The 23,773-nt window shown below is 40.1% G+C and overlaps 1 protein-coding gene across 2 annotated transcripts in view; it reads left to right on the top strand.

The window, feature by feature from the left end:
• Positions 1–23,773, top strand: part of SPTBN1 (spectrin beta, non-erythrocytic 1) — a 108,616-nt gene that overhangs the window by 45,591 nt on the left and 39,252 nt on the right. For both annotated transcript variants that reach the window (XM_072140548.1, XM_072140549.1), the window contains 4 exons: positions 17,172–17,323; positions 20,496–20,669; positions 20,943–21,034; positions 23,151–23,231. In XM_072140548.1, the coding sequence (XP_071996649.1) occupies positions 17,172–17,323; positions 20,496–20,669; positions 20,943–21,034; positions 23,151–23,231 (499 nt within the window). The remainder of the gene's footprint in view (positions 1–17,171; positions 17,324–20,495; positions 20,670–20,942; positions 21,035–23,150; positions 23,232–23,773) is intronic.

The raw sequence follows: 23,773 nt of genomic DNA, 5'->3' as shown, positions 1-23,773 counted from the left end.
TAACCAACTTTGAGTATATATGTATAGTAAAGATGTCCTATTTACCCATGAGTAAGCAGCACGCCATTGTATAAGGGGTTTTTATGACGTCCACATTCCTTGCACATACTATACCTGCACCTGATAGGATAGTGAGAAAAGTTTGCTCGGTGACTTTTTTGATAACATTTTTGCACATAAAGATTCGAGAAGTGGGGACAAACAGGAATGTGAATTGTATGATGAAATTTTAGGATAGTAAATACTTACATTTTGTTGCACCCTTTCAGTGACAGACCGAATATAGTCAACTTAGGTCCCATGTATTATCACCAGCTGAAGTCACTCTGCTCTTTGGTTGTCACCCAGCTTTCCCAGACTGGTTATGTGGTGGGAAGTGCACTACAAAATAACTATTGCTTCCTAAGATTTTAGTTGATACAATTTTAAGTAAAGTATCACATAAAATGTTAAGACATGTTGATTGTGTGTTATAGAGTGCCAGATTTTGTAAAGAATTCTGCACTAATAAAATGAGGGGCCATATACCCCCAAAAAATTGATGGACCCTATAATAGTCAATGGGGTCTGTTGAGCATCATTCACGTCTATTACATAATGAAATAATCTACATGGATGTGGCTGCACTCTTTATCCAGGAGATGTTTGGACTAGTATTGTGTGGTTTTAAGTTTTTGAGATATGAAAGTTTTTAAGTTGTTTCTTTTTGTACAAGTTAACTGATTTTGTGACTATACAAATCTTTAAGAGCTGCTGTCTCCTTATTATAGTATTGTCTCTGACAAAAAAAATAGCAAAATTCATCTTTCTCTAAACTATGTTGTGCTGTTCCTCTGTTATTCCTCCTAGAAACAAATACATAAGTTGTCAACTGTTAACCTTTGGGGGTGGCCCTGCTGTCTCACTCACTGTCACTGTCGTATTGTGCATGCACAGACTTAATTGTCAATAAATTTGTCATACATTTCCTGTATGAATAATAGAGGAATATCCAATCACAGTATTTATAAGTTAATAGAACAAAATTATTTTGGATCATACCTAAAAACAAACATTGATGAGAGCTTAAAAAAATAATTGGTAGTTGAGTATTTCTCCCTGTAATCAGCCACTTCCGACCGAAATCAATGATCGCACAGGGTTCTAGTTATCCAGAAGCTTTCCAACCATAACAGGCAGGCTTGATGTTTTATAGTCTGGTGTCCTGGTATTGGCATGCTCTGGTTGTGGTTACCCGGTTGCATAGCTGGAATGATTGCTCAGCATTGGGGTTTGTGGTGACAGGATTGTGCCTCTTCATTGTTTGGATCATGCTGTGGTGTGTGCCAGGGACTAGCAGGAAGTAGATTGGATTGGACTGAGCTGCTGATCGTGTTGTGCCCGCCTCACTGGGGATGGCTTTCTGGGCCGAGCAGGTTGTACAGGGCATGCAAGGCTATTGTCAGAATTTAGGGAAAAAAGAATCTGCTTACATTCTAAACATTTGATAACCGTTGTCTGATCAGCAAACCTTACAATGAAAATCATCTATAAGTCCTGCTCTAGTTCCAACAGAGGGAGGGGGGTGTGAGAGGTGTGGGTCTGCTTAACAAAAGACGGCTTATTCTCTGCACTCTGGTGGGAGGGGGGGGGTAGAGGAAAGACCGCCACTGATCTTGTCAAGGGTGGGGTCTACATGCAGGAAACACTTTAAATTACCCGAGCAAAGCCCAAGGCCTCATGTCTGACATCTGTATGAAGGATGGTCCGCTGCTCCAGTCATACACCTAGGGTGTAGTGGAATTCGGACCCGTCCTGGGAATACATTCCCTGCATATGGACAGCATCACATTTCCACTTGACAGTGCAGATGTTTTAGTCCTGCTAATGTTACTTGTCAGCCTTAACATAAGTCAGTTGTGACGCGGCTGCACCCAGCAATAGGGAACTCATCGCTAACCTCTGCGGTTGTTCCTCCATGAAGTTGTGTAATATTGTGTGTGTGGGGAGGGCAGATGGTTAAAGACATTGTGTTAGTCTTTGCTTGAGTATTCTTAGACTGAGTAAGAAGTTGGCGCGGCTTCTACCCATCCATCATTTACAATTGCATTCACATTTTTTTTTTTTTAGTTTTGTGCCTGGCAAACTCCGGTGGAAATGTCTGCTCACATCAATATTATACAGCTGGTCCGATGGTGACACAGAATTCTTACTATTATAATGCCAAAACCAGACTTGTGCTTAAAATGTATAGATAAAGTTGATTTTAATTTATTTTGTCTACACCACCCAGACAATTTATACATTAGTGATTTGTCAGGTTGTGACAGACTTTTTCATGCTGTGGATCCCGGGAGCGGTCCAGATACTTATTCAGGGAAAACAAAGTGGTCATGTTATTTTTTTGGAAAATGAGGAACTTTCTTTCACACAAAGATATATGCAGGTTCTGGTCACACTTCAGTGACATTTTTCCTGTCAGAAATACAGATGTCCTGACAGAACCGCAACAGGCCTCATTAGGCTTCATGTACACAAATGTGTTATTGTTTTTTTCTTTTATTTGACACATTACTTTTAATAGACCCATGTACATAAATGTGTTTTCCACAGATCACTGTGGAGACTGCTGAAAACTCAGAGAAGATCATATTCCTGCCCAGGTTTGCAGCTCAGGCCTTCCCATAGTTTTCTATGAGAATGCGAAAAATACAGATGCCACATGGGTTTCATCCATGTGTGATCCGCATTTGCAGATCAATTGCGAAGTAACAATATCATTTGACCCTTTGTGGGGTTGGGTTAGAACAAGCTAGTGACATAATTTGCCAGCCTTGCACATCTGCAAAAACGCATGAAATACAGATGTCACACGTACCGTTGTTTGCAAACATACGTCTCGGTAATGGAATACCCATTGAAAATGGTGTTTTTATAAAGTTGCCCATCGTGCAGCAGAAGGCGCTACCTCTTTCTTTAGCCTCCCCGCCTGATGTTGCCTCTGCTATTTTTAAAGGAAGCTCCTTATGCCCTGGTTTTTACAAAAAAGGTCTTTAAAAATTATGTAAATGTGCTTGGTGGGCTCCAGGCTAAGAGCTAAGGATCCCCTCAGGCTCATTTGCATAATTTTTAAAGCCCTTTTTTAAAAAAAACAAGGGAATAAGAAGCTAAAGGAAGTGTGAATCCTGCCACCATCCTTGATATTGGTGGTATTTCCTTGCTGCTGGAATTTCTTTAATTTTATCTTTTTATACGTTTTATATTTTTATATATTTGTGTCATTTTGTTGCAAGGGAAAAAAGTCACATTAAAAGTTATAACGTTTTACACTTTTGTATCCGCCAGACAACTTGACATCTTAGCAAAAATAGTCAGAATTGGTGACCTCTGTTAGATGTGTGTTAAACGCCGTCAACACATTATAGAAACCCCCATGAGACCCATGTCAAGAGATGCATATGGGGCCTGGCGTGACACAGAAGATTGAAAGTGAATTACGCTTCCAGTCGACTGCACACACAATTGCAGATACTTGCTCCTAAGATGTTGTACAAACATCTTGCTTGCCAAAAATATTTATAGCCAGTTAAGCCTGTCTTACTCTAATAGCCCCATCTTCTTAATGGTCTGATCACCATTTTTTTTTTCGTGTGTGTGTGCTGTATATGGACATCTTTGCAAATATTTGCCCACTGTCTGATGGAGCGTCTCCACAGTAATGACAGGTCCACTTTGAGTGAACTCTGTGTGACTGTATGTTAGGTCATTTGGGACCTATGTATCAAAAGATTCAGTCTGGGCTATTAGAAATATGGGTCATGCTTCGGCAATGAAAACAGTGGATGTTAATTATTTTATATGTTGTAACCGGACGGCTTTGAATCCCTGCCAGATCGTGTCTGATATTATTCAAGCCTCTAAATCAGATGCACAGAGTGGGTGTACCATCTCCCAAGCCTGTCGGCGCAGGATTCATTATGTCATTGCTTCTCGGTGGGGGTAGTTAGAACAAGTCTCGATATCTTATGAAATACGGTTTCACATTCTGTATATCCAGGTTTGACATTTTAGGATGATAAAGCTGAATTACTATGTTATAGTTTAGGACTCCTAGGAGAGGCCAGTAGGAGTCCTGATTAACCCTACCAATAAGGCAATCATTTGTTAAAGGAAAACTGTCAATCACTTTGTATGGCTGGGGTTAAATGGAGTTTACCACCCCACAAGAAAAACTCGCCTTATGTAAGAACCATTATATGCTTTCTACACATGCCTTTTCTGTTTCTCAGTGATTCGTTATGTTTCAGAAAATTCAGATTTAATATTCATGCAAATTAGTTTACTGGGGACCCATGGGCGGGGCCATGTCTGTTAATTTTTTTATGATTAATAATTGATATTACTTGCAGAGAGGTGTAGTTTTTATTAGTGTTTGCACCAGTTTTCTGTCTGATTTTGCACTGAAAAGACTGTGTAAACTGCTTGCACATGTATTTATAAAGTGTCTGCGCCAGTATATCATCACGGCCACGTGCGCCACAGTTCTGCAGCATGGACATAGTGCAATAAAAAAAAAAAGACAAAAGCTCAGAGATACAAAACTTTTTTTTTTTTGTAATCTACTCCAAGTCAAGGCCTACGCGTTTGGATAAACTCTTTTATCCTAATTCTTGGCTACAATAATTCCTTAATTTATGTAGCAGCAAATTGGTTGCTTGCCAAATCGGTTACTGTCCCCACGTGGAGCTCACAATCTAATCAACCTACCAGGAGTGTGGAAGGAAACCATAGAACCCTAAAGAAGCCCATGCTGACACTGAGAGAACATACAAACTCTATGCAGATGTTCATCTGATTGAACAGTGACTCTAAAGTTATGTAACATTGGTATAGGATCATGTGACTTGTTTGAGCCAATTAGCTATCAGCAATCACGGAACATAATCTATTTTTAAAAGCAAGATTAAACATGGTATGGTTGTTATATTGACGACCTGCTACTGATATGGGAGGGCAAGGAATCACAAGCCATGAACTTTGTCAATTATATTATCAGCAATTACATGGACCTCAAGTTCACTTATGGTTTTAACTCCAGTGTTTATTCACTTCCTTGATATTACCTTGAAAAGTGATGAAGTGGTACAGGTTACACCATATGTTAAACCTACTGCGACCAACTCAATTTTGGAAGCTGCTTCATGCCACCCATCTTCTGGTGTTAAAAGTATACCTTGGAACTAGTGAGATTAAAAAGAAAATGTATGAGGAAAATCTGAGAGTATGTACTGATTTACGTAAAGTAAATGCTTCATGAAGAAAACTTTGATGACTTGTGGCCATTTTTCTTGCTATACTGTTGAGCACCATTGTCTCCAATTCAAGCTATGAAGTCTGATAAGGGGTTTAAAGGGACAGTGCCCTGATTTGTTTTCTTATTGTAGAGTATATTTATAGATCTGATTCCTGTGTTGAATTACTAGAGGTTGATGTACTTGGAAGTAATTTGAATACCCCATATTTTATATAGGTTTCCTACAACTTTTATATAGGGATAGTGGTTGAGAACATAAAAGTTAATCCAGTTCCCAACTTCTAGGTGGCAGTCCTACTTCTCGGAATGTGTTTTATCCAGTTAGAGGAATTCCCCTAGTAACCCACTTCACCTTTCTTGTTCTATTCTCCTTACGCACATCTGGGGAAGGTTATGTGGCCCAGTGTGAGCTAACAAACTTCAGCTGAGAACAGGCAAGTGTATGTGATGTCAATATAGTTGTACATTGTTCTACATTGTTCATCTTTGTGGGGTTTTTTTTATTTGTATCATTTATAACCGTTAAAGTAGAAAAGAAGACTAGATCATGTTACTTCTCCAGGGTAAATAACTATATTACATGATTCTCTAAAAATGTAGGGTCATTAGATCTCCAGAAGACAAATTAACCTGCCATGTAGTGGTAGCGTGTCTCCTTTCCACGTGAGCCAGAAAGTTCAAACTTGGGATGCCTTGCGTTATTATGCATTGCTGCTGTCAGTGCCAGTAACTTCCACCAACATATAAGTAGGCTCGGACTGGCCCACAGGTGAGCAGGTGGATCCACTGGTGGCCCCCTGAGTTAGGTGGGCCCCCAGATCCTGCATAAGTAGTGCTGGACAAGGTACCCTCTCTGTAATTTATACATATGTTTAGCATAGAGCATCTCAACCATCCTATGTATGTATATGATTATATTAATAGATTATGTAACAAATTAATAGCTGTGGTGGGCCCCCAAGATCAGATTTTACTGGTGGGCCTAAGGTATCCCAGGGCCGAAGACTAAAATGTGTGCAGGCCCATCTTATCCAAGTATATCACAATGAGATGAGATGTTCTATTGCTCTGGAACATGTCTGTAGATGTCCGCTATTGTGTGTGGTTTTTTTTATTTTTTATCTGTGACCACAAGTTTGGGCTTTATCAGATCTTGACTGTGAAAATAGAAGATGTGTAACTCCCAGATGGGTAAAATGTTCAGGCTGAAAGTCCACTAGTAATTTGTACACTCTGTAATTGTTAAACCAACCATTTAAAGGAAACCTACCGCCACGGATCTACCTATTAAGGTTCTGCATGCGCAGAACTCCGATTTCGCAGACGACAAGCTGCGCAATGAAGCCATCTGGTAGGAGGATCAAAGAGGCTACTGGGGCGTGAAGTAGCTGTGCCGTGTAGCCTCAGCTCCGACTATTCCACGTAAAGGATTAGCCCTAAAAACATACATTGGATGCACCTACCACCGGATCTACCTTAATAGGTAGATCCGTGGTGGTAGGTTTCATTTAAGGTATAATATTTGTGGGGTTTTTTTGTGTGTTAATAGGATGGTAGGCCTCAAACCCACCACCAGTGTGATACCTATGATGAGGTTCATGGCTGCCTGTAGAGTGCCTATGGATCCATAGTTCTTTAACCCTTGGTTGGAATTAATGGAGGTGTATCAGTTATATGGTAGAAGGTGACTCAATTACGGTATAAGAGGTCCAGTGGATTGTAAATACTATGGGGGGAGATTTATCAGAAGACCTCATGCACACAAAGGAAAAGGGTCAGTGTGAGGGTCTTACCACACCGTGATAGAGAACGGAAAAATATTGGACATGCTCTATATTGTGCCGTATAATGGCGCCGGCTTCTCTGAGTTCAGGAGGAGTGAGCATTCTCTCCACTACGGCCTATGTGAATGAGGCCTAAAACTGTTCTAGTTGCTCATGGTAACCAATCAGAGATCTTTTTTAAACTTCTGTGGGAAAGATGAAAGCCAAACTCTGGTTTCCACAAGCACCTAAAACAGTTTTGCCTTTAGACGCTTCCGATAAATCTCCCCCTACATTTCCGTTTTCATTCAAGGTCATCCTTTTCTTATGTTACTCTACCTTATAAAACTCTTTTAATTTACCATATTGTGAGAAAAATACACTAGTTGATGGTTGACTATGATGATGATGACACGGTGTCTTAGATGGTTCATTCACATGCTCCACCATGTTACCATTGTATTGTCCGCAGGCACACAGAGGCTGTTGTTCATGCTTGGATCCTATAACTATCACATGGCAATTCTCACAGTCTCCTCAATGCCTCTCTGTTCTCGAAATGATGAAAAATTACAGTGAAAGTGGAACATGGTAGTTTAGATTTCTTGCTAAGGCTTCAAAGTTCCCTGGAAATCTTCTGTCATACATTCCTTCCGATCACTAGACGAGCACAAGTTTCCTCATTGTAAGCAACATTCATGAGTCCATTTCTGGGGTCCAGTGACTTTCTCACCTTTCCTGTTATTGTGACTACCTACCTGCTCTGTCCATTCCGCTCCTTCTGTGTAGGCCACTAAGTGTTCTTGGTAAGATTGATGGCTCCAGCGACTCATCTGCTTTGTAAGCTTTTATGGTTGGCCATTGTGGAGTTTTTGGCAAAAACTAAATTCGAGGGGTTTTGTAGAGCTCAATTACAGCAGTGTAAACAAAGCCCTAAGGCCTGATTCGCACAAAGTCTTTCCCGTCCACTTTTTTTCTTTTAAACTGGGAATGGATCCAAAAAGGAAGATCTATAAAGCTTTCCTTTATACCTGCATTACCTTTCACATCTGCTCCCAGTTTTGGTTGATGTGAATTCTGGCAGTAAACGTACTGTAACCGCCATGAGGTAACTTGGGCTAATGTAGTTCGTAAACTTTTAGGTTTAGAACTGGTGCTGTACCCTAAAACACCCTAAACTTATCTCAGTATAAATGTGGTGTTTCCATTTTAATATGAACCGTTTATACCCTGTTCTTGTGATTACTTACCTGTGAGTGTTTTTATTGTGCAAGAAATGTCATAGTATTGTAGCTTGTAAAGTTGTTCTTTCCTTACTTTTCTGTGGTAAAAAATGGTCCCTGGTCATGTGATGTCACACAGATGCACTGCTGGTTATAACGCACAACTCTCTATGATAAATTGAGCCGTGAACCTGTGTGATATCACATGACCAGGAACAGTTTTTTATCCACTGGAAGTATACACAGAAGCTTTCTATAGAATAACAGCAAGCAGAGATCTAAAAAACTGAGGGATTGATAAAGAAAGTATTAGAGAAAATTGTAGAACCTTTCATAAAAATTATTTGCTGAAAGTGTACATGCTCATTTACAGGGGTTGTCCAAAGAGTTGACTGTCCACTAGGCTCCTAATCATACACCAGTCAGGGATTTTAATGTATAAAATGCAAATAAAAGTTGCACAGAATTTCCTACAAAGTTTTACGCACCAATCTGTGGAACATTCTTTTCCTTATATGGTGGCCATAGATAGGACTACATGTGACAGGTTACCTTTCATTATTTCAGTCACATGTGAACAAATACCGGAAGAAAATGGGCTAAACTTTCATCCAGTGACCTTTGCACGCTACACTCGGCAGTACTCTGTGAGCTGGGCTGGGTCTCATTTGCGAGCGTTCACATTGTGGATTGTGTTATAATTTATATCTGCAACGTGATCTTGTTGCATATTTTACTCGCCTTATACTGGGGCCAAAGCTTTGATTCATATATTGTTCAATGTAATGTTGTAATACTGTGTGTAAAGCAGTGTGTGTATGTGTTTTATGCATCATTCACACGGCCGCAATGGGGGCCGTGATTTGGTCGCATGTTTGTGACTAGATCGTGGCCCCTATAGATTTCAATGGCTCAGGCATCCTATATCGCTGATACAGAAAGTCCCAATTTAGGTCAGTGAAATCCAGACAGTTTAGGGATCGATCTTCACAGACCACCCACAATCATGTGCCATCAGCCTTACCCATCCAATTTTTTTGAAGGTTCTGTTAACTCTAAGTCTAAGCTTTGGGAATAGTTGATAATGATGACTTGTATAACTGGGCGGTGTAGCCAGGCAGTAGGTCTACAAGTCATCTGGCAAACTAATCCATTTCTTGTTATATGGCGGCTGTAATATTCTTATTAAATAAGAACTGCCCTCAGATTAGGAGAGTCTGCTTGGCACGCCAAGATTATTGCCTATCAAGAGTCAACAGTTGCTTTATGGCGACGGGCCAGGGAATTCCCTATAAGGGAGGTTTCACATTGGCGTTTTTTTCTTTTTCACATCAGTGATTTTTCACTGAATCCATTTTGGCTTTTGGACACTTACAGATTGGTTTCCTCTTCCTGGCTTCAGGGAGTTTTTTCACTCACCGAACCATTCCTTTTGGTGGGTTTTCACACTTCCGTTTTTTTCACAAATCAGTGATCAGTTTAGAACCAGTTCTTTGTGTTCACGGACAACATTGGATCCGTGGAAAGAAACTGAAGTGTGAAAAATCCCATTAAAAAGAATGGGTCAGTAAGGCATCAGTGAAAAATCACTAAAGCCAGGAAGGGAAAACTAATCTGTATGTGTCCATATGCCAAATGAATATGTAGTTCACTTATTTGGAAAGTATTTCCTATATCATCCTGTGCAGGTGACCTTATAGCACTTGTTACGACTCCTTGAGTTAAGGGGTTATCCTAACTAGGCCATCCCGCTAAAGGTCTACAAATTTCTATAAGGAAAGGATGTGAATAGGCGCATAGCAAACTATGCATGTTCTATGCAGGGTATAAGAAGTCCTTCTTGCTGCACTTCACGTGAGCCTAGCAGATGTAATAAAGAGGTGTGCAGTGATGGATGATGGGCCATACACAGCACAGAATAGAAGTGTTGCTCAGCGTTCAGTGCGGATTAGCATCTGTCAAGTCATTCAGTCAGCGATTTATGTTTATGAGTCATACGACTTGTACTAAGCCATAAAACACCCCATTTTAATTGGACTCCCCGGTCTATGTGCTGACGTCCAGCTGGAGCGCGCTCCATTCCTGGAATCGTTGCAGATCCCTTTTAATATATTTGCAGCCTGGATATCCAGAGGGAAGAGATGCTTATGTAATCCCTGTGTCATATAATATAATATCTGGGCCAGTGATCAAATCAACCTGGACTGCTATGAAATGCTCCCCATTATGTGTGTGTTATACCAAACATAAATTGTGTCATCGTGGGATCGGTGAAGGTCGGCGCAAGTGTTTATGTATAAGGGCGGCTTTATATGTCAGTTCTATTCTATACATTATGTACAGTATGATATATTGCATAGTCGAAGTTGCATAATATATACTTAAAGGGCATCTACCACCAGGATGAAAGACTGTATGCAAATAAGCCCGAGGGGCTCCAGACTCAACTAACACCTATGGAGCCTGGAAACCCTGAGGCTTATTTGCATACAGTCTTTCATTCTGGTGGTAGATGCCCTTTAATACTGAACCAATATTGCCCATGCATATTTCTATTCACCTTCCTTTTTTTTTTTTCCTTCAGTGGAAAGGTAGAAAAAAGGAAACTCCTTACTATCCCTGCATATTAGTAAATTTGATATTTTAGTAAAATTTGGAAATAACCAGATACGTTTCTGCACTTCTTTAAGCAACGAGAACTTTTTTTTTTTCCCTGCTGTGGATTTTCTTACAAGTATTTACCATAAAAGTGTGTCATGGGGGTCTCAACCCATCCGCGTTTGGGAGTAACGCCACTCTGCTGCGCTTCAAATGGGTTTGTAAACCGCCCATCGTGTACAAACACGCGTTTGCTGTTCTCCGACCGGATTCATGGTTTATTTTTGTGGTCCAGGTGTGAGCAGTGTCATCTGTTGTCAAACCTTATGCCTGGAAGGCTGGCAAAATATGCCACTAGTTCGTTCCATTCGGCATCCATATTTTTGATGTTTTTATAGACTCTATGGGAAAGCCTGAGCCGTAAACCCAGGAATAGAACCTGCTCTGAGTTTTCTACAGCCTCCACATGGACCCTTAAAAATGTGTTCATGTGCATGGGTCCTTTGTAATCAATGGGAACTTTTTATCAGGGCTTGTACAGAGTGTATCCGGCTGGGGTCAGGGTTCCATCATACGGTGGCACACGTAGACCTGGCATTTGGTAAAGCTCCCCCATGGTATCACTGTGCCATCACTTAAAAAAAACGGATAGCACAGGGATAAAAAGCAAATGTGTATTCAAGTGCATGTAGCTTAATACTGATCAATATTTTTATATCCATATCTGTAAAGTAAAGCAAATACATTGATTTAAATTAAAATAATACAGATAAAAATCATGTAAACAACACAAAGCTAAAAGTACATAAATATAGAGCTGAATGTTATTTTATTTAAATACACACATATAAATAAGGCCGGGAGTATCATTCTGTTATCTACGAAGCCGGTGAATCATTTGAGAATTTATCATTGACGTGTAGTAAAGGCAAATCTTCTCTGGAAGCAATTCTTTCTCTGGCACAATCACACATCTTTATGCTGCCCTGTTATCTGCAGTCGCTTGTACGTGGGTGTAGTACATTGCACACATGTCATTTTCCTGCTGCTGTACATTTTATACTGAGTAAAGGGATATGGAAGTAAAGGGATAGATTCACAAAAGTGCTTTCCATTCTAGTTACAGCATATCCTCTTTTAGGATATTATACTGAATAAGATATTAGTTTTATTTTTGCTCTATAAATGCGTATGGAGCTAGACCCCATGCACACGACCATATGGGGGATATGGACACACGATTTGCGGCTGTATCACAGCGCCCAGAGAGGTCTATGGCACCTGTTTTACGGTGCAGTAAGCAGTCAAGGTCTCACCACACCATAAAAACCCCCTAAAGTGGAAACATCCTCTAACTTTTGGGGGTTTGCTGACCATTATTTGGACAGATCTAAAGGGGGAAAAAGGATTGTCTTGATGTGTTTCCGCATTGTGAAGCCAACAACGGGAAGTTGTCACCAAAGGTAATGGAAACACGTGGAAATTTCATTTGTAGGCCTTCAGTTTCTCATAGCTTTCTCCTCCATCGTTCAGATATTGATGGCCTATTTTGTGAATCCTAAGGGTAGGCCGTCAAATATGTCCAAGTGTGTCCACACACCATAAAGGATTTCAATTTTGATCTAGTCCTGGTCAGAGTCCAGGACCAAAGCAGAATTCTCAAGACTCCACGATGGAGACACATCTCCAATCATCCAATTTAATTGTAATTTTGCACAATTGTATGACCATGCAACACATGGGGTCCTTGTTCCCAGTTGCAAGTGTATTAGTGTAAACTCATATGCAATTGGGCCAAGATTCACCCCGGAGCCTTGGAATTGCGTGTGAACGCGGCCTTAGGTGGCCAATTTTAATCTAATCTATAAATATACTCACAATTTCTGGTTTGTCTGCAGCTGCCAAAACTTGCAGGAAATGTTCCTGCAGCTGCAGCAGTTCACCCCATGTCCACATCCCCTGTGCGTTATTTCTTTCTATTTTTGATATTTCATGGTCTTTTTTTCCCCTTCCTTATTGGACCGTATGATGCACTGTGTGTATATGAACACGAAAATCTAGCGGCAAAGCTTGAGGGGTGTAAGGAATTACCAGCTGATCATTGAGGGCCGGACTGTGTGGACCCCGCCAATCATGAGAACGGTACCCCATACAATAGGGATAACGGGGGTCCCAATTCTGGCTAATGGGTGGAGTGGTAAGATGAGCAGTGGTCCTACGCACTTTTCAATGGAATGGGATCGTTAGAAATTACAGATCTTTGTTGATTTAACGGTGACTACTGCTCTCTTTATACAAAGAATAGATTAGAAGTAGTGAAAATAGCGAGTGGGTGTCTTCAGTACTTGCATAGACGGTACTCCTATAATATTTAATGAGGGGCAGGGTGCATGCTCATCCTACTGATCCACCAATTTGTGAGAACAGGACCCCCAGCGGTCCAGTCATTGCAGCTCCCAACAGTTGGATCAGCAATCAGCTTGTTCTGGTCTTGGTGAAAGATTTTCTTTGATGAGTCTATATTTTAACCCATCTGGTTCATATGTAGTATCAGGAATTCTGATATTGTGACTAATAGATGTCGCTTCTCTTTTGTGACATTAGACATTTGGGTCACATGCAGAGCGTTTCCTGACAAAGATGCAGCACGTGCTATACATAATGCATACACAGTGACAGCAGATATTAGCCATGTGGTTTCACTGTTGACACAGTTTCCATGGTAAACCGTATATTTTTATTTATTTATTTTTTTTGGGTCTCCTGACAAAATCCAAATGACTTGATCATGAACAGACCGCGAGGTCATTTGCAATAAAATCGCCCATTGCACGCAAAGTATACATCATCTTAGGAATGTGCACTGTATGTTGGGGGTCAATGATCCTCTAATCCCTTAACATGGAGGGCTCCTGTCCCCGAACAAATGTTTTTCCTATGTTTTATGTGGTCATGTACATCAGTTATTCCCAGTGTTTAGGATAGGATAAGTGATACCCGGTCGACCACACTGATCACAGAAAGTTCCCTTTCACCCTGCATTGAGTAGAGGTTTGAGTGAATTGGTGATCATATAATGTGCCCCTCTCTTTATATCTCTGGGTTCATCAGAATTGGCAAAACCATTTTCTCAGTCGGTTGAATAGAATTTGACTTGAGCGTCGATAAAGTGATATTCCAATTTAAAATTTAACTAAGGTTCTGGTGATTTTTGTGGCATCCCATCTTTGAGTCCTCCAGTAATATGGTTATTATCTGGGTAGGTAAAAATATGTCCGATGCGGGGCGACCCTAGTATGGATCACGTGTTTACAAAGAAATATCATTTGTAGAAATAATTTTTTTATTTTTTTGTATAACAATAAACAGAAATCCCCAAAGTGATAATTCAAAACATTTCTTGATTGTAGCTATTAATATACACTATAGCATCGCAATGTAATGTGGAACAGGTGTTGGTTTTGTATGTAACGGCATCAGACTTTTTAGAAGTTTCAAGATGATTGAGAAACTTGTATCTGGGGAAAAACCTTTGTACAGACCAAGGACACAAAATGTCACGTAATAGATGCAACATTACACCTCATGTATTTGTATAGGCTCATACATACGTTTTCCATGGCCCCGTGTATGAGATGAATGCCCAAGCCACAAAATTCAGAGCAGGTCCTATTCCTGACCATCTTTTCTACTGTCATAGAAGTGTGAGCGGACCTCACACCAATGACACATGGACCGCAAAGAAGGGACCATGGGTCAGTTGTTTGGCCCGTCAGTTAATCATGTGCATGAGGTCTTAAGCTGAGGCACGTGAACCTCTTGTTAGTTATTACTAGTTGAGTTATATTATATCTAGATTTTGGCTGATCTTCTGCTCGTAGGTCTTGTGCATTTACAAAATCTTTTAATGGGGAAACAGATCTTGGCAGAGATGTTATATGACCTTCTTGCCTTCCTTACTGGCAACTTCCTTCCTCATGTTAGTGTAAGATAACCGCCAACTGCTCTACTCCAACCGTTACATGTTTTCTTCTTCCGATTTCCTGCGCTATTTGCATGTTCACTAACATTCTTACCTCGGGTGGGGTGGGGGGAATGGGCTACCACAAAACATGTGTGTGGATGTATATATGTGTGTATGTGTATATTATATAGCACACGAACGCTTGTCTGAATATGACCTTTGGTGTTGGTCTCGGACCACCTGACCTTCCATTCTGAGGTGGGAAGTAGAAAACAAACAATCAATCAATCAATCGCTATATAATATCATATAGTGATAGTGGAACTTGGATTGCATACGGACGTGGAAAACGCTTGTCTGAATGAGTCCTTCGTTGGTGGTCTCCTGACCTTGGATTCTGAGGTGGGAAAACAAACAATCAATCACTATATAATATCATATAGTGATAGTTTGTTTTCTACTTCCCACCTCAAAATCCAAGGTCCGGAGACCACCAACGAAGGGCTCATTCAGACAAGCGTTTTCCACGTCCATATGCAATCCAAGTTTTTTACACCTAGAACACTGACCCAAAACACTGGGCAAAATAATTTGCAGCACATTCCATTTCTTTTCTTCCCTTCGGACCATGGATTTCCATAGTGGTCAATGCATCCACAACATAAAATGGATGGCACACATGTAACGTGTCCATTTTCTCGAAGTTGATGCTGGGGGACCATGTTTGTTATCTAATTTTTACCAACCATCCAGATGACATGGAAAAATAAGACTGAAGTGCATACAATACTGACACAACACTGACTGAAAACGGATGCGTTCTTTTTTGTATGTGAAACCGACACGCTGCCTGAAAGTGTCCGAAGTCTGTTATGTTACACATGTTCAATTTGGACATTTCCCATTAGAGATGAGCCTTATTCCTCACTCCCTTTTGAAAACACACGCATGTTCACCCTGGTGTACAGTGGACAATTTTGTACAAATTTTTTTTTTTTTGCTAAATTAAGACTGATATAAGAAAAGAACTAATTTTACAAGTAGATGACAACTCAGTATGATGTGTAGAAGTACAAACCAGGCAGGGATTGATGGCTTATGCCGTGATATTTTGTGTAGAATGCGAATATTTGACATTCTACCTTCCTCCACATCAAATACCTCGGCCATGGAAGAAGCACGTCCTCTTCCCTCCTTGGAGTCTGAGCACTGGAGGAAGTGAAGGAATTTCCTTTGCTGTCGCATTTGTTTTCTTGCTCGGCCAACACAATGGAGTTACTGTGTTATAGTTCATCAGAGAGAATTCTGTTCCTTAATGTCAACACATTACTTGAAGGAAGCCGAGCATCACATTTTCTTGATGCGCTTTGGACTTTAGATGTTTAATGTAACATATAGAGCTTGTCCAAGCGCATATATTGGATTTATGTTGCGTATAAACTATTTTAAGGTGCCATAACTTTTGCTAGGTTTTTTATTGAAATGTTACGTTTTTATGATTTTAGCTGCACTTCTACATTATATTTTTCTTTTTTTCGAACTATCGCGATAATCTATTTAAAGGTAACATACCATCAACATCAAGCATGCTGAACTACTCCTAGATCCAGGCACCGCGACTGTGGTAACCTTCTTATATTTGTTATCCACGGCCTCCTTCCTTCTAAAATCAACTTTCAAAAATTAAGTCAATGATGGGCCTATTGCACTGTAGTTTCAGAGGCTGCACAATGTATCAGCCTGTGAAGCTGCAGCACAACAGAACTCTGGTAACACCCCTCTGTAGCAATTCAGGCTCATTAGCGCAATTTTTAAAAGTTGCTATTTGGAGGAAAAAGGCCATGGATAACAAATAGAAGATTAGCACAGTCAAGGTGCCTGGATCTGTGAGTGTCACTGGTTTATTAGTCTTGATTTTCATTTTTTTGTAGACTTTCTCTAAGTCTATAAAGGGGAGGGGGAAAAAGTGTCAATAATATGTTGGTAACCTGTCTGAAATTTAGGATCTGCTGGGTGCAGGGTCTGGTTTGGAACCAACATATTTTCCCATTGTGGGAAAGTTAGACTTTGTTGCAGGTTTCATACAGATATCAAAGTGCACTTCACAGACGCCTTGTTTGCTGTTTTTTGATGCTAAAAAATAAGTCTGCATTCTTCAGATCTGTGTGAACGTAATCTAAAGCTGTAAAGATGTAATAAATCCAGAGATGTCTTCATCCTTGAGAGGAGGACACTATTATGTATATAGTTGCTGGATATACTAGCGCTGTACCCATGTCTGCACAACTTTACTGATCATTGATTTTCTTTTCTTTTTTTTTGTATTTTAGATGAGCGTGAGGCTGTCCAAAAGAAAACCTTCACAAAATGGGTCAATTCACACCTGGCCCGCGTCTCCTGCAGAATTACAGATCTGTACACAGACCTTCGAGATGGACGGATGCTTATCAAGCTGTTGGAGGTTCTCTCTGGAGAAAAACTTGTAAGTAGGGAATGACTAATGGTGTCATTCTCTGGCCACTCGTTTCTGCATTTCTTAGTTCACGTGGGGTTATCAGAAGCTTCATTTCCTTCCCTAGCTTAGCTCAGAGGTGTGGCAGGTTTTCACTACCTATTTTACTGCATGTTTTCTCACAATACTGCAATCTTCCATCTATTCATGTGTAAGACACCGTGTCTGTGGACGCTATCTGGCTACTGTAAACCCAATGGTCTGCTTTATATAGAAATTCAATGATTCTAAATATTCTGACTATTGTCAGTGCAGACTGTGTAATACTGTATTATTTAATATGCATCAAGATGTCCAGATGTTGGGAAGCAAAGGAACTTAACCACATTTATTTTTGCGTTTCTATCATGCCCAATCTTTTGTTTAGATGGGTGTTTTGTAGGTTTATTCTCTCCTTGTTTGCAAGAGTCAAGTATCTGTGTGCATAAAGTAGATCAATTTAAGTAGCTCATTCAGCTGAAAATTATGTTTTATAGTTCACTTCGAAAAGGGGTCATACCAGTTACCAATCTTGGCAATCTGATTGATTGGGGGGTCCAACTCCTTGGACCTTCACAATCCAGATGAACAGATCCCTGCAATTCACAAGAATGTCCCATTCTCACAAACTATCAAGCATGTGTCCTGCCGCTCCATTCAGTACTAAAACTGTTTCGTAAATAATTGTCAAGTACAGCGCTCAGGTATCTCTGAATTAGTTGGACACTGTGCTCTGCAGTTTCGGGCACTCCCACATTATGGATGGAAAAGCCCTTTCATTTCAATAGTGAGAACGGGACCTCATGAACGTGTTGGACCATACTGATCAGATAGTTATCCCATATCTACAGGATAGGGGATAACTATCAAAGTTGGTTCAACGCTACTAAGAGAAAACAACCTTCCGGAAGGGCAGTTGCATGAGATCTGAAATCCTGAATTATTTTATTTTTACATTTTTGCTATCTCCCACAAATATTCACTATTTAATTTCCGCAAAAAAAAAAGCAACTTATTGTGAAAACTGCATTACTGTAATAAGTGAAGATAATGTAGACCTGCAGATCTCATAAACGATTCTCATTCCATAATGTTGGCTTTCAGTCTGGAATGAAAGGAACATTGTCCATTGTAAACAAACAACCATTATAGCCTTGGTATTTCTAGATAATGTGCAGCTCCAGAGACACATGATCAACTTATACAGAGAATCCTCAGTTACTACAAATCTACTCTGACATCGCCCTATAATGGAAAAAGTTCATGTCCTTGTAAAAGTGAGGGTTACCTGGTACACCCAGTAATTTGGTGAGAGTTGTTTGCCTGAATTGCTATGCAACATAAAGGCATTGTGCAAGATAGCGCTGTTATCAGTGGGTGTGTAATGTGTTTACACAATGAACACATTATTCATCATCACGTGACATGTGAAGACTTCTAGAAGCTAGCAATATACAGGAAAATCAAAAATCATCTGGATTATCATTGGTTGTTAATACAATGCCACCGGCATCTTCTGCACCGGTCTATACAGATAAGCTCCATTGTGATGCACTGTGTAGCTCTGGACTGGAATATCATTTGGGGCAGATATGTCAGTCTGTTTACAGCAGAAATATGTCTCGCATTGCTAACATGCCTTGCACCATGTATATCAAAACACTTTTATGACAAGTATGACAAAAGACCTTTTTATAAGAAGCGGGGCTCTTCAGCATAGCTAAATGCTGCAAAAATTCTGCTAATGCGCCAAAATGTTGGCATAAATTTCTGCCTTAAGATGTCAAATTGGAGATACAATATTAGATTAAAGCACTTGGCCACAAAAAAAAAAATCACAATCCCCCCAATAGGGCCATCCATATTGTACGTGCCCAGTATGTCAGTGTGCTTGGTTTACAATCCTTGATCCTGGTAGAAAACCACACATAATACTTGCCTGGTTCCACATTTGGAGTCCCAGAGACTGGTCTGGTGCAGCTTAGTGACATTTTTTTGTTACGACCACAGACCTTTATGATCTATGGAGATTTGGGACACCAACCTTGGTTTAGTAACCCAAATCCCTGTGACTTACCCACTTAAATATTTTATGTAAATATGTTCAGTTGCTCTAAAGCTGGTGATGTAGTGCAGACAGAAGTTTCGGGTGTAACCTACGCATTTTCTTAATCTTGTTGGGTACAGATTAATAAAACAATCTTATTAACGTATGTTTTTACTAGACATTCCTACATACATTCTCCTGGAAGGGAAGTGGGAGGAAAGGGCTATGCAAACAAGGTATTATCGGCACACCCAAATAATCATGGACATGGTCACCATATGTTTAATACGGTTTAGACAGCCCACAATTCAGTCATTTACAAAGATATTGGCTAAATTACCTTTGTATATCTCTTATTCCCATCGCAGGAACAGGGGTGGGGGTTTCGGGGTTTAGTTTTTCTATCGCCCACTGTATATTTTGCACCCTGCAACCAAGCAATGGACCGATCAGTCACATGATGTAAACGGACTTGTGAGCTTGGCAGGAGTGGGAAGTGATAAGTGCCACCAGGATGAAGGATTGTATACTCTGACAGGATCTGCTCTTCTTTTTAGCTCTTGTTTAAAAAAAAAAAAAAAAAAAAAAAAACTTTAAAATTTATACAAATGAGCCAGCAGGACCTCTGTGCAGGCTTATAGCCGCTTCCTCCCCTCTGCAGTTTGGCAATGTCTCTCTGGCTGGGGAGGCACGGGAGGAGTCGGGCAGTAAAGTAAGCCTGCTCAAATGGCTCATTTGCATAATTTTGAGCATTTTCTTTTTTGCAAGGGCATAAGAAGCCAAAAGAAGAATGTACCCTGTCAGAGGGGGCACACAGCAGCATGTAAGTGCGCTTTGTTTACAATCTTTGATCCCAGTGGTAAATTTCCTTTAATAATTTGGCTTCTATCCCAAGCTATGTAAGATTTTTTTGAAAGTTTGAGCATTGATGTAGAGGCATTAATCATTCAAAGTAGGCATATTTTTCCTTTTCTCAAATTAAAAACCAGCTAGCATATTTCTTACCCAGAATTCTCTGTGGGGGAGCCTATATAGCATTCAAGACTCGGTAAACCTGTACAGGTGGAGTTTAATTTCTTCCCTGAACTTTGATTTTTGTTTTTTTATTTTCCACAGCCCAAGCCCACCAAGGGAAGAATGCGCATCCACTGTCTGGAGAATGTCGATAAAGCTCTGCAATTCCTGAAGGAGCAGAGAGTCCATCTTGAAAATATGGGATCACATGATATAGTCGATGGAAACCACAGACTGACACTTGGCCTTATATGGACCATTATCCTCAGATTCCAGGTAAAATCGCCCATGGTAGATGATCATCACCCACACACACACCTAGAGGAATTGTACTACATACAAGGGTCTGATCACTGGGACTCCCACCTATGGCCACACAAGGGTCCCAAGGTTTCTTGTTTGAATGGAGTGACAGATCACCATTCAGTACTATAGGGCAAAATTAAAATATTAGGTTCTAGAATTTGTGGTTTACACAAAAAATCACCACATACCACCCGATGGCCGTGTGCTGGCATCTACTTACTGACCGCCCTTTGTCTCTGCTAGATCCAAGATATCAGTGTAGAAACAGAGGACAACAAGGAGAAGAAATCTGCTAAGGATGCACTGCTTTTATGGTGCCAGATGAAGACAGCTGGGTGAGTAGAGATTAAAAGATTACCTCAAAAGATCTTCTTACCGAGTTTTCACAAAAACAATTGCACTGGCTACAAACATGTCCTCTGTAACTGGATTATTACAGTGCACATAACTGACCGTATTCTGTGTCTCCGGAACCGGGATTGTGGGAATATTCATACATTAGATGGAGTCACTTACTAATCCCGTATTTGTGAGGACTGGTTCAGGCCTATTGTGAGCAAACACACCATCACTAATATTAACGGATAGGCATATGTTCTATGTGAATCAAAGACTAGTAGATCTTTCAGCTTTTAACGTCTTCTATTTATATCATATTCTACGCACTTACAGTTTTAGACACATTTTTAAAGGGCTTGTCTGAGGTTATTTTTTTTTTCCACTTTGGAGGAATGAACACAACAAACAGTATATATTTTCCTTTAGCCAGCGCGGTGCACCCTGTCACTGCATGCCTCTCTTTGTATATAGTGGCGACATCATATTCACATCATAAAACGAAAAAGCACAGTGTGTGGAGTTTCTCTAAGGCAGTGGTCTAGGACAGGAGATTCTCCACTTCTCCTCTATAACCGCATTCAGTGAACAACGTCCAAAAATATGACCACACAGGTAACTTTGCACAAACGTGTTATTTTTACTTCCATACATTAACCATTAGAACTTTCATTTGTTCCATCAATACACATAGGAAATTGTACTTTTCTCATTAATGTTCATTTGCTTGCAATGATATTAATACCTTCGGATCGTATGCACCAGTTACTGTTTCAATTATTCAACACTTTGAGTCCGATATATACGGTACATAAAATAGTAGCATACTGGGCTAGACTCACGTCAACTTGATCCACAGGGCAGAGACTCAACCTCATTCAAATGCCGAGCCATGATCTAGTAAGCTCCATGTTGGTTGGCGTTTGAATGAGACTCAAGTTGACGTGAGTCTAGCCCAGTATGCTCCTCAGACATCTGAGGAAGGGGGCGTGTCCCTCGAAACGTCACAACCAACATGGAGCTTACTAGATCATGGCTCGGCGTTTGAATGAGGTTGAGTCTCTGCCCTGGGGATCAAGTTGACGCGAGTCTAGCCCAGTATGCTACTATTTTATGTACCGTATATATCAGACTCAAAGTGTTGAATAATTGAAACAGTAACTGGTGCATACGATCCGAAGGTATTAATATCATTGCAAGCAAATGAACATTAATGAGAAAAGTACAATTTCCTATGTGTATTGATGGAACAAATGAAAGTTCTAATGGTTAATGTATGGAAGTAAAAATAACACGTTTGTGCAAAGTTACCTGTATGGTCATATTTTTGGACTGAATGACATTTTTGTTCACTGAATGACATCATGTTCACAGCCGCACGCCAACTACAGACTCTTTGTATACAGTGGCTCTTTGGTGAAATCACATTCACAGCCGCGTGCCCACTACATACTGTTTGTAGGCTGTAGTGGGCACTCGCACTGTAGACAATCTGGTGGCAGGAAACCGTCCTTGGGAACCAGAAAATCCTAAATATTTGACCTGTCTCCCAATAACGGAAGTCAGGATGAAAAATTTCTTTGTCACTTTGGCTTTGTGTTTTAGACATCCCCATACACATTAGATTTAATATTAATTCCTTTATTTATACAGCGCACACAGATTGCGCAGCGCTGCACAGAGCTTTCTAGATCGGTCCCTGTCCCCAATGGGGCTCACAATATAATCAACCTACCAGTATGTTTTGGATGGTTGACCAGTCCGCTATTCTGTCTTACAATCTTGCTATGTTCCCATGACACCTGGTCATGGTAATATTTTCTGTGTAATTTTTTGTTTTATTTTTTTTTTTTATAAAGAAGGATTGAATATGTTGATAGACACAGCAGCTTATTTCTCTCTCCTTTTGGCCGTGTATGCATGTGTATGGGTGATTGGGAGGAATAGCTGATATATAAGATTTAGTACAAGAACGCAACAAATGCACAACAACTTGGTGCTTTCAGTACCTTGTGCACAGAGCTGTGATACTGATTTTCATTGTCATCAACCTCATTTAAGGAACTGATCAATATTTGGTAATTGGTATTCTTATTAATGTGTTTTGTTTTTCAGGTATCCAAATGTGAATATCCATAACTTTACAACCAGCTGGAGGGATGGCATGGCATTCAATGCACTCATTCATAAACACAGGTGAGAGCACGAAATATAACTTTGTTTTTTTTTTCCAAAAAAACAGACAGTCATAATGTTTTATGGGGAAATATAAAATTGTATTGATCTAGTTATTAGGTTATATATGTTGCTCTTCCCTAGACCAAATGGATAAAATATACCCCCAAACCTGTTCTGCTTATTAAAACTTCACCATTAGGGCAATGCATTGGCCTGATGTTTAGTACATGTACCCCATGTTGAGAAACAAGGCCTTTGTTGGCCAATTGTAACACTGCTGTAGTAAAATCTAGTTGGTAGTAGATCCTTTGTCAGGAGGAGTCTTCTCTTATTATTTAGCCAAGTCCTTTTTACAGTAATATGGCTGCCATCACATAATCGTATCCATTTATGTGACTCTCCTTGCAGCAAAATCCATCATGATAAATTAGGGACACTTACTCATAGATCCAGGCAGTATGACTGTGGTAATCTTTTTATATTCGTTATCCATGGCCTCCTTCCTTCCTTAAATCAACTTTTAAAATTACGCTAATGTGCTTAAAATGCTTCTGCGGGTT

The sequence above is a fragment of the Engystomops pustulosus genome, chromosome 3 (genome assembly GCF_040894005.1).
Source record: "Engystomops pustulosus chromosome 3, aEngPut4.maternal, whole genome shotgun sequence".
Lineage (NCBI taxonomy): Eukaryota > Metazoa > Chordata > Amphibia > Anura > Leptodactylidae > Engystomops > Engystomops pustulosus.
Note: the sequence above shows the minus strand (reverse complement) of the source record. Positions and strands in the feature narration are given on the sequence as shown.